Source organism: Hoplias malabaricus, chromosome 5, assembly GCF_029633855.1.
Source record: "Hoplias malabaricus isolate fHopMal1 chromosome 5, fHopMal1.hap1, whole genome shotgun sequence".
NCBI lineage: Eukaryota > Metazoa > Chordata > Actinopteri > Characiformes > Erythrinidae > Hoplias > Hoplias malabaricus.
In genome coordinates this window covers 10698947-10715575 of record NC_089804.1, presented here as the reverse complement: position 1 = coordinate 10715575, position 16629 = coordinate 10698947, and the positions used below count along the sequence as shown (strand labels likewise).

General features: G+C 37.9%; 1 protein-coding gene across 6 annotated transcripts in view; it reads left to right on the top strand.

Annotated features, from left to right (window-relative positions):
* uckl1b (uridine-cytidine kinase 1-like 1b) overlaps positions 1-15111 on the top strand; it is a 28124-nt gene extending 13013 nt beyond the window's left edge. For 5 of the 6 annotated variants that reach the window (XM_066671046.1, XM_066671045.1, XM_066671049.1 and 2 more), the window contains exons 7-15: positions 75-136; positions 1048-1064; positions 5225-5323; positions 6424-6517; positions 6962-7024; positions 7125-7247; positions 7772-7879; positions 9992-10148; positions 13153-15111. In XM_066671046.1, the coding sequence (XP_066527143.1) occupies positions 75-136; positions 1048-1064; positions 5225-5323; positions 6424-6517; positions 6962-7024; positions 7125-7247; positions 7772-7879; positions 9992-10148; positions 13153-13232 (803 nt within the window). In that variant the 3' untranslated portion in view covers positions 13233-15111. Of the gene's footprint in view, positions 1-74; positions 137-1047; positions 1065-5224; positions 5324-6423; positions 6518-6905; positions 7025-7124; positions 7248-7771; positions 7880-9991; positions 10149-13152 lie in introns of those variants that run through there. The other variant, XR_010802626.1, reaches the window with a different exon arrangement.
* The last annotated feature ends 1518 nt before the right edge of the window (positions 15112-16629 follow it).

Below are 16629 nucleotides of genomic sequence, written 5' to 3'. Positions count from 1 at the left end.
ATAAATATATATATATATCCATACTGACTGCTGATGCCAAATGGATAATGATATTATGTCTTTTCTGCTGAGAGGCGGCTGGAACACAGTGGCAATTGACCTGATTGTTCAGCATGTGCACAGTCAACTGGAAGAGGTAAGCCAGACTGCTACTACAGTAATGTTAGTGGCTTCGCTATGCATTTGACTTGTGTTTCTGTTCTTTATTCATTGTTGAAGAACATGTGCAAAGGTTGCCTGAATTTACCCTGCCCTTAAACAGACATTTCTGTAAATGTACGTTAACAACGACTTTACACACTGTAGTATTATTCTTTATTAACTTTATGATATTTATCTTTAAATAACTCATCATATGTAAAGCATTTAGATCAAAATATTAATTTCCACAAACGTTAAGAAATATTTCACTGCGCCCTCCACTGGATACACAGAGCACTGCAGCTCAGTTAAAGCTCCGTGGAGAATCTAGTGAAACAGCGCCACACAAATGACGTAACTGACTGAATGACTGATTTCCATACATCCAGCATCTTACAGTGAAGGAAACTAAGTTTCTATGGCTCTCTTGTTCTCTTCTTGGTGTTAAGTGCTAAGCAGCTCACCAGTAAAAGAATGAAAAATTTAAATAAGATCTAACAAGTAAATTTAAAATGTATTTGAGTCAAAATACATTATACAGAAATGTACATGTTTTAAAACTAAAATCAGTACAATTTAAAAACATACGAATCCATCAAAGAAGTACTTTAGTACATGTGCTTGAGTATGCCATATTAATTATAACAGTGTATATATTTTTCAACATGTTATTAATAATACACAGTTGGAACATGACTCTTTGGAATGCTTTGTATCTGTTGTTTGTTTGCTGTGTGCTAGCACTGGAGACACTAATGAGAAGGCTGTGTTTTGAGTTTGTTGGCCTTGCTCGCTCACAGCATTCGGATTGTTCCCCCCCCCTCTCTCTCTTCTTTTGTCTATCTTTCCCGCTCTCTCTCTCTCTCCCTCTCTCCCTCTCCCCACACCTTTCCCCTCCGGACGCAGCGTGAGCTCAGTGTCAGGTAGAGTAGGTCCACACGTCACCACTCTCTCACTGCCTGCTACAACATCCACAAGCAGGTTGCCCCTGAGTGCTGCTCTGGGACCAACACATCTGTTTCTAATCACTTTAAATGATACCTATATGTGACTTTTTAATTTTTTTTAGACATAAAGTAATTAATGCACTGAATTTAGTTTATTCAAATATTTACTGTGTGGACGACATACTGTACAAACTTCATAGGCACCTAAGAAAGCGTATTTATCTGGGCAGAATGATCATGTTTGCTCAGACAAAAATTAATATTAGTAAAATTATTAATAATAATAACAGGTGGTGGCAGTATAATATATGTCAATGTGTTTATTAAACCATGGCCATCTCGCTCCTTAAGGGAGCTGGGTATTAATCGTAGCTCTTTTCTAATACTTATGAGTGGTGTTTTACAGTATATCAGACCTTTTTCTGAATTTCTAAGATATTTATTCCTTCAAATGTTGTATATTTATTTCTTACAATCGTACGCAATTTCATAAACAGTTTCTTTAGAGGCCTGATATTTACTACAGTATGTTACACCGTACAGCTATACGTACAGAGGATTGGGCTCTGTGTGCGCTGAGGCTTTAAAAAAGCTACTCTACCGTTCAGACCAGCACCAAGGGCCAACCTATGTCTGTATTCTTATAGTGTTTCTCTGCTCTGAGGCTGGAAAAGCATCACTTGTTTCTGAGACTGCTGCACCTACAATAGTGCACCCACAGAGGGTGCCATCTGGTCATACTCACCACTAACATAATTAGATGAGAGATGACTCCTAGACCAGGGCCCTTGGTTATTTAATGCCCACTCCTTTGTTCGTGAAGAATTCAATGCGTGTCATTCTCTAATAGGACTGCTCGGTATACACTGTTAGCTGGCCTTTTTAATACAAATACAACTGCACCGTGGTGTACAGCTGTGTCTGATCCACTCAGACCACCACGACACACACTAACACATCACCACAACGGCAGCGCTGAGAATTATTCAACAACTCAATTGCAGCTGCTCCGTGGTGGCCCTTTGGGCTCCTGATCATTGAAAAACAGTCTGAGAGGAGGCTAACAAAGTACGTTTTTAACCTTGAGTTTTGAAGGCAGAACAATTAAAGAAACTGGAGCTGTACAGAAAATATCACAATACAGTTTAATAAACAAGACGAGCTGAAAAAACAAAACAACGTTTAGTTCATTCATTTATTCATTCATTGGCTGTAACTCTTACCCAGTGCATGGTCGCGGTGGGTCCGGAGCCTAGCCAGAATCACTAGGCGCTAGGCGGGAACACGCCCTGGAGGGGGTGCCAGTCCCTTGCAGGGCGACACACACTCACACATTCACTCACACGCTACGTTCAGCTCAGTTCATTCATTCATTATCTGTAACAGCTTATCCAGTTCAGGGTTGCGGTGGGTCCGGAGCCTACCCGGAATCATGTGTTTGGACCGTGGGAAGAAACCGGAGCACCCGGAAGAAACCCACACCGACAACACACCAAACTCCTCACAGACAGTCACTCGGAGTGGGACTCAAACCCACAACCTCCAGGTCCCTGGAGCTGTGTGACTGCGACACTACCTGCTGCACCACCGTGCCGCGTTTAGGTCTGTTATTATTTATAAATAATTACACAAATGACCTTTGAAGTGGACTGTGCATCCCGTACATTCTCTTTTTTTCTGAACTGTGGTATAAAAGCAACAGAATATTATCATGAGTGAAAACAAAGCTTTGAAATTCACAATAATAATAATGTACAGCTTGTGTTCTATTGGTCAATGAAGACATACTACAATCACAAAATGGACTCGCCGTGTAATTCTGAGCATAACATCTCTGTTCTCAGAATAGTTCTTTTACAAAATCCACTGTCTTTAAAAAAAACTGTCAGTCTTCCTCCCTCCAGAGAAATAGTTTAAATGTGATTTTCTTGAATAAGTGCAGCTTTAACTACGTCTGACTGGAGTGTGTGCAGCAGTCAGAAACGAGTGAGGGAGAGACGTTTGGTCTCTTTTCCACGCTTCACTGTTTTGGAAGAGACACACCTCCTGCATTCTGTGCCTCCTAAAAATAAGCAGCTACCTTCCTACTCTTGACCTCTCTCTCTTTCTCTCTCTCTCTCTTTCTCTCTCTCTCTCTCTCTCTCTCTCTCTATGTGTGTGTGTGTGTGTGTTTCTTGCTCTCTTTATTTTTTTTTTTAGCTTGTCTCCACATCTATTGTCAAAGTGTGTCTTGCCCGCAGAAATGTTTCCAGTGTCTACTACAAAGACTAGTTTTTCCGTTGGGCAAGATATGCTAGTAACATGAGAGAGAGAGAGAGGAAGTACAGCTCTTTCTTTCTTAAGACACAGGATGCAGGCCTTTGCGTCAGTGTGTTCTGTTGCCAAAGACAGAGTGAATGAGAATGGCAACTTTAGCAGCCCCCCCCCCACACACACATTCTCAAAAAGCACCCCCTTCTCCTTCAGATGGCACACCACAAAACATGCCAAAGCTGTTCAGAAACATCAATTGACTAGATTTTGGGCTTTGGAATGCAGACGGATGCTCTTACAATAGCAAACACTCACCAAATGAACACTGGCTAAAGTCAGTTTATTGAGCTTGTACAGCTAACACTGCAGTTAAACCTGTTTTCCGTCTGCTGGATCTGTAGTATGTGGTGGTTAATCGCAGAAAGCTTGACTTTAACACAAAAACACAATGTGTGTGGAGGGCTCTAAAGCAGCTGTCACACTCCTTTCTCTTCTCGCAAAGTCCTCATACGTTCAGTCACCTGATGAATAGTGTGTGATGTCTATCTCTTCTCCCCCCCTCTCCTTGTTGTCGTCTCTTTTTGTTGTTGTTTGTTCCCTTCCCCCTGTAGAGGAAACTCCGCTGGGATATGTGAGATTTGCATATGATTTTTATTTGCCATTTTTTGCCTTTTATTACTTTATTTCGGTTCAATTTTCGTAGCAGTTTGAGTTCCAGAAATGGAAAGGATTTCCGTGTGGTCGAGTCAAAGTTTGCATGTTGTTACATATTTGTATAAAGATGTGTCTATTTATTTTATTTTATATTTTATTACTTTATTTTTTTATGAGTGCAGTGTAATGCTTTTAACCTAATGCCCATATTTGCATCACTACAACCTACCAATTTGTCCAAAGTATTATTACTCATATCTGCAGTTTGCTTGCGTTGTAACCCACATAAGTCTTGAGAAAGGAATCATAGGATTAATCTGTTTATATCATGTATAAAATGACAAATGCACTTTTTGACTGACCTGCTTGGAATCTGTATTTTCACTTATCCAAATGCAGTCACATTCAAAGCTGACCTGCTCTAAAGGGCAGTCACGCAGAACTCGCCATGCCAACCTTCCATTACGTCTGGTGACCTTTTCATTTTTAGCAAATTTTGGCAAAGAGTGAGAGCAAGGCACTTACACCATGCGTCCAAAAGTGTGTAGACACTCCTTATAATTAGTGAACTACTTTATTATTTTGTTGTGTCCCAATATCGGAAAAAGAGCTTCTATTGTGCACAGATTATGAGCTAAATATCATTAAACTCAATGACAAGTGTGGGGTAAAGTGGCAGCGTTGGCCCCATGCGCTCTCTGAAGAGATCCATCTAATACCTTTGGGTTGAGTTGAGGTGGATTTTGTGACCCACAACAAATCGCCCAACACCAGCACCTAACCTCACTAGTGTTGTCATGGCTGAATGCATTTGAATTGCCTTCCCAGAAGAGTTGAGGATGCACTAAACACGGAACAAGTTCCTTTTTCACACCCTTCATTTTAAAAGAAACACTTTTAGTGTAAAAGCAATCTCAACGCTCCTACAGACAGGTCTGTTTTCAGTGACTGTTTTTGGTTCCCGGCTGCTTCTGCTGTGCTTAATTTATACCCGCACCTACCCTTGCCCAGTAACAGTCTACCTGTTTTATATTAACATGTCTGAGTGTATATGAGAATATATTGATCAATTCTGAAATCAAATTTCATTTTTACACGCGATGCGTCCGAGTGTGTGTTTAATATACAAGACAATGTGTGTTTGCGTATTTGCATGCACAAGCAGGACAGTTTTATGTGTGACAGTCCACTGACCACTTCCTGTCTTTCTCTGGTGGTCATGGTAACAGGGCAGCCCTGGCCTCTGCCCATCAAGCCCAGCCCCTCCCTGCAACGCTCAGCGTTCTAGAGAACACACCGCAGGTCCGCGGCATGCACACCATTATCAGGTCAGACGCACACAAATAAGCAGCCAATATCTGTTTGATGTCTATGTGGCAAATACACGCATATTTGAATGGGACATGTTTGTAAGTTGTAGGAGGTTAGTTTAAATCTTACATGTCATTGAAGTCAAGTTGTTACTATCATTTGGCAGGTGTGAAAAAAATAAAAGAAAATATAACTGGGGCAAACACAAAGAATTCCCTCCTTTGTATTACTTTAAAACTGTAGTGGTAATTGAAATTTTATAAATCAATATTTATATATAATTTGTAAGGAGGCTGGTTTCTGTAGTTAACAGTTAATGGTTAATAGTTTGCCATTTCAAATATTAATATTGTTCTATATTAAACATTTTATGGGTATTTTTAGATATGCAGCTTTTTTTTTTGGTAGGCCTGATTTTTATATATTTTTTGCACATATTCCTTATACAGCGCTGCAAAATTAATTACACACTCACTATGTATTTGCTATATTCGCATGTTGGAGAATAAAACAATATGTCACACATATCACACTCAGCTAATGAATAGATGGATGCATTACAATAAATTTAAATAAGAACTTTACATTAAGTTATAAGCATCAAACCAAGACCTACATCATTTATGTTTTTCCTAAATGTAAGTGCTTCCCACTGCTCTCTTCATTAAACTTTGTTTTCAACAAACGCCACACACACTGTTCCACTTACAGTGACCATCCTGTTGGTGTTGTGTTTGAGCAGAAGGCAGATGTGGAATTTAGTTTTAATTTGTCGTCATTTCTAATAAAAAATGATAAAGTTCTCTACAAATTCACTCTGTTTCAAATGTATTTTTCACATCATACTCTAATATACTGTCAGTAATAGTGTGTTCTATGGACGCCTGGACATTATCACAGAGTCTCATCTCTCTTATGGCTTCTTTTAAGTGGATCACTTTTAGTTTTTGCTATTTTTTATTGTGTTATGTTTATTCTTATTGTCTTGCTTATTCTTATAAATAGTAGGAATAGTTGTCTTGTTTGTGTAGTATGTTACATGAGTGCTCTCACAAGACAAAGGTTTGTAATGCGTAATTTATTTAAGTGATTCTGATCCGTAATGGATGTGTTTCAGGAATAAAGATACGAGTAGAGACGAGTTCATCTTCTACTCCAAAAGGCTGATGAGACTTCTCATCGAGAGAGCACTCTCCTTCCTCCCGTCACAGGTGAGTGAAAGAGAGAGGAAGTTCTAACTGAGGCTTGAAAACAGAAAATTATACCTAGATATATATCAAAATCGAATCAGTGCTCTGTATGAGGAAGGTTGTGTGGCAGCGGCTTGCGTATGGAAAGTATGGTGGCTTGTCCACCGCAGTGGAAAAACTCTGACAAACAGAAGTAGCGTGAGATGCACCGAGACACCATTGGAACACACACTACCAGGTGTCAAAAGACACACATCTCTGCAGTATACACTACCAGGCATCACAGGACGACCTTTACACTTAAAAGACTCGGCAGCCTTTTGTGCTCACTGTAGTCAGCCTTTGATTTTACTGCTGTTTGGTGTTTTTCTTAGCGTAGTCTTATCAGTGAAGCAGCTTTTTTTCTTAGCTTCACTGTCAGTGGACAGATGCAGTACAGAAAATGATGGATCATCTCCTCGCTAGGTGCACACAGTCCAGACCCCACAAGGCCAGGACTATGAAGGAAGGACTTTCCACGGCAAGGGGGTGAGTTTGGCTCTCTGATTCAGTCAGATTTTTCTTCCTCGACTTCTACTGTAGCTGTGGTTAATGGTGACAGTGTGTTTTTGTGCTGGCGGTTGGGCAGATCACGGGTGTGTCCATCCTCCGGGCGGGCGAAACCATGGAGCCCGCGCTTCGTGCCGTGTGCAAAGACGTCCGCATCGGCAAGATCCTCATCCAGACCAATCAGGACACAGGAGAGCCTGAGGTACCTCCCTTCTCTGTACCTTCACCATATTAGGAAGTACACATAGCTCTAGAAATTGAAATTAATCCTGTAAATGTGTGTTATTGGAATATTTGTAATAATTTTATGAGAATTGTTTGGCCTTGGTCATTTTCACACAGCACAGTTAAGCTCTGTCAGCTTAAAACCTCTTAACTCTATTTCACTATTTCCTAAACACATCTTACATTGTTACTTTTCAGTTTTTTATAACATTTTTGTAATACTTTAGGTAATTATTATGTTAAAAAGATAAAATATATTATCAATTTTATAATAGAAACAATACAATTGCTCATCAATTATACATTTATATCAATGCAGTATTATTTTGATTAAGGTAGTGGTTAAATGTACAATACTGTGTAATAATTTAAAGCAGTAGCCGGTCAGAAAAGGCTTTTGTTGTTTTGTAGATTGTGTTGTTGTACAGATATCACTGTCTCAGGCAAATCTGGAAACTGTCAGCTCCTTTAATTCTGACATATGGGTTCCTGTGTTACCAGCTGCACTATTTGCGTCTGCCCAAAGACATCAGTGATGACCATGTGATCCTGATGGACTGCACAGTGTCCACTGGAGCTGCTGCCATGATGGCAGTGCGCGTGTTGCTGGTGAGACGTAGTACACATGCAGCACACCATGACCTGTTACCCAGATAAGTCTAGTTATCTGTAGAGGCAGTTGGACACGTAAGGACTTCATAGCTTCTTCAAACCTGTTGGCTGCTCCTGACTAGCTACATTATACATATAGCAGAATCGGCTGCTAGTGTGTGTGTGTGTGTGTGTGTGTGTATGTTAATTTATGTAGCACATTTTACAACTGATGTTGGACACTACCAGATTAGGTGAATGTAAAGATTAGGGATGGGGTCAGGACATCTGTGTAGGAGTGTTCTTCTTCATTAAAACATAGACAGTGTTGATGGTTACACAGTTGACGTGTTGTCGGGCAAAGATTATGAGACTGTAAAGAATTTCTTCTTTAACACCATGTATGCTGCAGCATGCTTATGCATCGCATACCTGGGGAAGAGCATCTGTGGAATGTGCTGGAAAAAGAAGTCGTGTCCATGGAGGCCTCATGTCACAATTTATAGGACTTAAAGGTTCTCTGTGCCTGAAACCACAGAGTCTTCAGGGGTTTTGTGGATTCCATGCCTCAATGGGTTAGGGCTGTGGTATAAGTGTGATCTTCACAATATTTGGCAGGTGGTTTTAATGTTATGGCTGATCAGTTTATGCAAAAGAGTTGGACAATGCCAGATTAGGTAAATGTGAAGATTAGGGATGGGGTCAGGACAATTGTATAGGAGCGTTCGTCTTCATTCAAACACAGATTTACACAGTTGGCGTGTTGTCAGATTATGTGCCTCCTGAGACTGTAAAGAATATGTGGAACCACTTTAAAATAAGACTACACTCATAAAGGTTTATAAATAGTTTAATATCTGCTTGTCATGTGATTATTAATTAGGTTATAAAGGTTAAAAGTCATTAATAACCATTTTGAACACAAAGATACAAAGGGCAACAGTGACCTCTTTTTTGTCTAATGCTAAGTGTCAGAGAACGTACTGAAAATGTCAAGGGAAACAATCAGCTAAGACCTCACCACGTGAATTTAGTCATGTCTTATGTTAAGATGCAGCACATTATCATCCGTGTCTAAAAATACATTCTACCAGTGTTTAATTGAGTGAGCTGGGTGTCAGTATCAGTATTCAGGAAATTCCTAGATATAACTGTAAATGGGTATGGTTTTACTCTTTGGTAATTAACACATCACTGTTACCCGTAGTATTTATGTGTTATAAAGGATTATTAACGAATTTTAATGTCTTTACATCTTAATTAATAAACAGATACTAAAGCAGTTATAAACATTTATAAATATTGCCTTATTCTAAAGTGGTACCAATTATGTGAACAATGTGTTCTGGTGTAAAGAATATTAACAGCGTTAGCGTTAGCTACGTATATAACAAAATATTCATCTGGGCTTCACTGTAAATGTGCACTATTTATGTCCTGATTTTAAAACGCAATCAAATTTACATAATGTTTTTTTTTATACTACACTGTGAAGTGAAACAAAAATGAGGTCAACCTGTATCACTGTGGTCATCCCCAAACACGAGCAGGCATTTATAAAATAATTGTGACTGATGTAATTAGTTGTAGGTCATAATTAGCTAATTATGAGTTTAGAATTCGAATTTTTAAAATTTTAACATTACTCTGTAAGACATGGTTAAGTCTTGTTTTTCAAATGTTTTTTTTTTCAATTGTATAGACTTTTTGCAGCCTCTGTAGTGGTATTCGGTAACACAGATAAGTCTAGTTATCTGTAGAGGTAGATGAACACATTAGGACTTCTTAGCTTTTTTCAAACCTGCTGGCCCTGCTACTTTAGTAGAATTGGCATCTAGAACTCAGACTGCACTGACAGTGCTATTTTAAATATATCTATGACAGATATGTTTTATTACATTCATACTGCAGTTTTTGTATGTGTGTGTGTGTGTGTGTGTGTATAAATGAACTATATTATATGAACTGAATTTTGTAATGTGTCTTAATGAACTATATGTAATTTCTGTTATGTCTTTGATATTATCAAATATAAGTTCTTCATTATATTATATAGATATTAAACATAAATTCACATGCTAAAATATGCGTTCGTGTGTGTGTGGGTGTGTGTTTTGTGTGCGAACACAGGACCATGATGTGCAGGAGGATAAGATCCTTCTAGTGTCTCTGTTGATGGCTGAGATGGGGGTGCACTCGATAGCTTATGCCTTCCCTCAGGTTAAAATCATCACCACTGCTGTCGATAAGAAGGTCAACGACCTTTTCCATATCATTCCAGGCATAGGTAAGAAGCCGGGCTTACAGCAGCCAAGTTTCCATCCAAATTGATTTCTAGCACATAACTGAAATTTCCATCTGACGTTAGACAATGAAACCCTCTACGTCACGTTCCTAAATGTAGACCCCAGATATATGGAGCGAGCTGGTAGAAATGTCTTTTATATTTAGTAGCTTTAGCAGACTTGGACTCCAAACAGGCATGTTCCACCCTTTTCCCATCTCATATCACCATTCGGGTTTTCCTTGTTAAGAGTTTTGAGGAAAACACACAATCAGTCATGGGAGTTCTTGTTTTCCTTTACAGTATTGGTTCAGTATGTTTTGCCAAGTGTATTATATAATGTTTCTTATTTCATCAACATAAATTGTATCGAACATAAGCAAGTGTGTAAATGTTACTTAAAGACAAGTTTTATTTGATGTATTTCATTTCCCTTAAGTCTATATATCAGAAACATATATAAACTATATAAATGTACATGTGAATGCAGTTCTAACTAATGATAAAGAGAAGCAATTAAAAAATTACATTGGGTCATTCTACGCTGTAACATAAAGCAAAATACTGTGTACACACACAAACGTTGTAAGAGCCACAAACTCTAACTCTGTTCAAATGCTAGACCCAAGAACAGTTTCATATCTAATTATATCCAATTATAGGTTTTGTATACTGCTTTATATTGATCACAGTTATGTAGCGAGAGAGAACCTGATTTCAGATAAGTACTTAAGTTGTAGTTACAGTAGTTTAAGGCCAATAATTAGGAGCTATTAATTATGTTTGGCGGTTACTGCCCTGTTTACGTCTGCAGGCGAAATCTTTAGCTGATGGTGTGTTTTTCTCCAAATTGAAGTTTTTACAGCTTTGGTTAGCTGTAGGAGTGTAACACATACAATGTTAGCTGATTACGGCCATAGAAATAATAAGAAGACTGTGCTGTCTGGTCTGATCCCACAGAGGAGCTGCTGTAGCACAAATTGCTATAAAAAGAAAAAGGATAAAAACACAATGTTAGAAAGGTGTAAGAACACACACAGTGCTTTTAAGCTTGCGTAACCGCTGACCAGTCAGAGTGTCCACTGCTGAGAGCTCCTACATTGGGCAGGTGAACATCAGAAAAGGATCAAGGAGTAATTGGAGAAGGTTGGCTGGTCTGAATAATCATGTGTCTTTAACACCATGTATGCTGCAGCATGCTTATGCATCGCATACCTGGGGAAGAGCATCTGTGGAATGTGCTGGAAAAAGAAGTCGTGTCCATGGAGGCCTCATGTCACAATTTATAGGACTTAAAGGTTCTCTGTGCCTGAAACCACAGAGTCTTCAGGGGTTTTGTGGATTCCATGCCTCAATGGGTTAGGGCTGTGGTATAAGTGTGATCTTCACAATATTTGGCAGGTGGTTTTAATGTTATGGCTGATCAGTTTATGCAAAAGAGTTGGACAATGCCAGATTAGGTAAATGTGAAGATTAGGGATGGGGTCAGGACAATTGTATAGGAGCGTTCGTCTTCATTCAAACACAGATTTACACAGTTGGCGTGTTGTCAGATTATGTGCCTCCTGAGACTGTAAAGAATATGTGGAACCACTTTAAAATAAGACTACACTCATAAAGATTTATAAATGGTTTAGTATCTGTTTATCACATGGTAATTAATTAGGTTGTAAACACCTTAAAGTCATTAATAACCATTTTGAACACAAAGATACAAAGGGCAACAGTGACCTCTTTTTTGTCTAATGCTAAGTGTCAGAGAACGTACTGAAAATGTCAAGGGAAACAATAAGCTAAGACCTCACCATGTGAATTTAGTCATTTCTTATGTTAAGATGCAGCACATTATCATCCGAGTCTAAAAATACATTCTACCAGTGTTTAATTGAGTGAACAGTGTGTTTAAATATTTGAACTTTTTTAAACAATGTGTGCAAAGTGATGTTAGTTTTCTGCAAGATCCATGACGTAACTGTAAATGGATATGGTTTTACTGTTTGGCAATTAACACATCACTGTTGCCCTTAGTATTTATGTTTTATAAAGGATTATTAATGATTTTAATTAATAACCATTAATAAACAGATTGTAAAGCATAAATATTGCCTTATTCTAAAGTGGTACCAAATATGTGAACAATGTGTTCTGATGTAATGAATATTAACAGCGTTAGCTACGTATATAACAAAATATTCATCTGGGCTTCACTGTAAATGTGCATTATTTATGTCCTGATTTTAAAACGGAATCAAATTTACATAATGTTTTTTTTTATATACTACACTGTGAAGTGAAACAAAAATGAGGTCCACCTGTATCACTGTGGTCATCCCCAAACATGAGCAGGCATTTATAAAATAATTGTGACTAGTTGTAGGTCATTATTAGCTAATTATGGGTTTTGAATATTTTTATCGTTTTTGCAGCCTCTATAGTGGTGTCCTGTGTTTTCACCTGTGTGTAGTTTATTACCCCGCATCTCCTAGGTGTTTGTGTTTACTGAGGTCATTTATGGATTAGTGTATCCACATAATTTATACTGTTGGTAAACACCTTAACAGTTGAGTTCACTTCAGAAGATGTGTCTTTGTATGATTTACATATAAATTTAATCTGTGCTGCAAAACAGTATATTCATTTCCAGCTAATGTATTTGATGTGTTTGTGAATGCTCACGTAACGTATTCACTAATAGTCGATAACATATGAATTTCCAATTTGATGATCATTATTTCATTATGAAGTCTATGTGTAAACATGAATTTTTGTGGCTTTAAGATTGAACCTTCGGGATTTGACTTTGATGTTTGACCTGAGCACTTACGTACCTTAGACACAATATGACACAACATTTTCCACGTCTTAGAATTTTCTGTGTAATTCCGTTGTGTAGTTTACATGTACTATGTACTATGAATGTGGTAAATAAAAATGTCCTCTTAGACCTCTTAAAATCTGTCAAAATGAAAAACGCTGATAAAGTGGTTTGTGTCTTCTTTCTTTGAAGGAAATTTTGGGGACAGATACTTTGGCACAGATGCACCACCCGACTGGAGTGATGACGACATGGACGAACCGAGCTATTGAGCTGCTCCTTTGAATTGTGTGTTCTGGACGTATCAGACACAAGCTTCTGCTTAGTTGTAAACCCACCATCAGTGACCCTGAGCCTGTTGCTAAACTCCTGACCAGAGTGGACTGCACTGGAGAGCTCCGAAACACACTTCAGGCTGAGTTGGTCAGTCAGACCTGCTAGATAGGACCCTACTATTTTTTTTTTTTTTTTTTTTTAAATATTGCTTTTTTTGTGTGGGTTAGAATGTTTTAATTCTACATATCTAAAAATGTGCCTTACCTGTTTGCTACACCTGAGGATATTTAGCTAGCTCAGCATGCGTGAATCTTGTGCACAGCTGAACGTGAATGTTTAGTTTTTAGTCTAAATACCGCAAGTCATTTTTATGCAGCAGTCTGTTTTTGTTTGTATTTTGTGTTTGTTTTACAGGGATTAACTTTCCTGTTTTTAAAACACGTCAGCTTTAGAGCTCTACATTTCTACACAGAGAAAGCGCATTCTTTGAAGGACCACTTCATCGGAAAATATGTGTGGGCGTTGTTTCTTTAACTCCTTGGTTTCCCCTCTGCTTTACCTGCAAAGAGCTGCTGACCAAACCACTGCAGCCTCTTAACACTTAAACGATCATTTTAGAACAATGAAGCAAGCATGTGGCCCACAAAGCAGCCAACCATTTTGCTGCTTTATCTTCTACTAATCAGCCTTAGATGAAAATCCACTTATGGCTTGGCCTCAGACTTCACAGCATGGAAAGTTTTCAATTAGTACATGCCGGTCCAGGAAGTGTGAAAGTTGATTTCCATGTAAAGAATATATTATGGAAGTAAAACTAAATGGTATTAACTTTATTTCAGAATTATCAAACTTATTTTAATAGAATAAATTGGGTATTAAATACTTATTTATTATTGTTTCCTTAAAATGCTTAATTATTCTTTTTGTTTTTGTTTGTTTTACACTTGTAAATTATCAGGGTACACATACATTGGAGATAGATGTGACATTAAATTATGAAACATATTTAATGCTAAAGTTAAGGTAAACAGAATGTAGATATTCTCCTATGATGGTTTTAATAGTAAAACTCACAGTGGGTAAAACTCAAAGTGAGTTTTAGGCTTTAGTACAAATATTAATCTTTAACCTTCGCCACCTATTTATCCCTCCAGTGAGAGCTGACGTCATGAGTGTCATACTGTCTGTGCACTGCTGCCTTCTCCATATATGGTGCAAATGAATTTGAAAAGCTGACACGTGTGAACAAGCTACAATTAAAAAAATAGCCTGAAGTAAACTGACGATTATTTCAAAATGTAACCCAGAAATTGTCTGGCAGATTGTTGCAGGCGCATGTCTGTGCCTCCTTTAAACATTGTTGAGCACTTTGAGTAATGCGTAATACAACGTATTTTGAAAAACAGCAAGTTTATTATGTTATTAATCTGGTGTTTTAATTTTACCTTTAACCTAAGCACAGTGAGCTGAGCTTTAAGGTGAAATAATAGCATCCTCTTAGAAAATTATTGCTATTTATGTGTGCTCCATACAGCTCTGATTTCAGAACCAAACAACGTAGAAATATTTTCAGCTAATATAGATAGGACATGAAAGTACAATAGAAAGACAAACACTAAAAAAATAACAGCTTTGCACCAGAGTGAATTCTTAATTCTACAGTAACAAAATGTAATCAGTGCTAGTCATTTCACCACTGTAGAGGTTTGGATGGAATGGTTGTTCAGTGTTCATATTAACTTATGTTTCTGAAGTTATACAAACAAAGTCTTGTCTCTAGCGTATCCGCACCAGTGTGTACTTCATGTGTTCAATCTGCAGTTTTACTCAGAGATGTACACTTTGTGCTACGCCGTATTTTGTATTATTATTAATATTATTAAAATGATTTATTTGAAATATTTCTTGTTGCATGGGGTTTTTATGCTAAAATACAATATAAAAATGTCCTGCAGAACCCAGACTTTGTCAGAACAAATAATATAGAAAGTGGGTTTTTCACTATTGCTCATTGCTAATGTACAGCAATGATGTGCATTTTTTTGTCATAGTCACATCACATGACGTATTTCACATCTACCTTTTGTCTTAAAACTACATAATGCAGTGGATAGTACGTCAAGTCATTCATGGTTCAAATACACAGGAAGGATACTGTGGTTGTCCTCTTCACGTGGAAACTAACCTCGCTATCTTTCATCAGTTTCCATAATTAAACACACTCAAGACTAACCAGATCTAGAAAGCTATAGCACAACTAAGTTCTTTATAAAATATCAGCTGAGAATATTTTTATTTCACTGTCTTAAAGAAAATACACTGTCTGATACTTGTACAAAGAGTATACCCTCAGAGTACAACAATATCCTTAGGGTTCATTAGGGAACCTTACATTTTACACTAATTTCCACAGAGTTGGCCATTTAGACAATTTTATCTACGATTAAAAATGTAAAAACTTTGGAGTAAATGCAATTTAAAACTTAAATTGTAATAAATATACTGAACAAAAATAATATGAAGGAATGTTTAATGTTATTAACAGTAAAGGTACAACAATATTCTTAAAGTTCAACTGTGTTATCAGAAATTAATTCAGAAATACATAAACAAGACAAATCCGCCTATTTGTAGCTTCATAACTGAACTTTTTTTGGCGCGAAAATCACGATTAAGAGGTGTGTGGCGTTCGTGCAGTAACGACTGGAGCAGACTATCACTGTGGTACCCATACTCCCAACAAAAAAAGCTACTGAAGACAGCCCTCAGTGTAGCGGTCTGAAAGAACTGGGTCAAAAGATGTAAATTCTCTCAAAATCTGCCAAAGAATCGTTAGCTCGAGCTGTTCTGGTAAGTCTTTCGCCTGGTAGGAACCGATGTAGCCATGTATGCTAACCTCTGAGGAGCTGTTTTAGAGTTTAGTGTTTATGCCCATGTAGCTGAACAAAACAGATTCTGGCTCCATGAAAGTCTTGGTCAGAATTCTCCATGGAGCACTCTCCACCACATTTCAGTTAGAAACATAATGAAGAAGTTTTTCGAATCTGAAAACGGCGCCATGAATGGATATGCATTCTTGTGGCCCTCAATATTAAGATGTCATGGAAAGTTTACCACAGGCTCATAGCGACAAACAGGAAGGAGGCGCGCGCGAGTTCGTATGTGGCAGCAGTGCAGGACCCGGCAGGTCACAGACTGCTGGTGTGTGTGTGAGAGTGTGTGTCTGCAGTCCAAAAATATCTGTCTCTCTCTCTCTCTCTCTCTCTCTCTCTCTCTCTCTCTGCAGACTAATCAATATTCTTCATAAATGAATGGTAAGTGCCTTAAGCCTTTTTGTAAGATCTAGTTGTTAAACAGGGGGTTTCAGTGTGTTTGTGAAGGGATAAAATACAT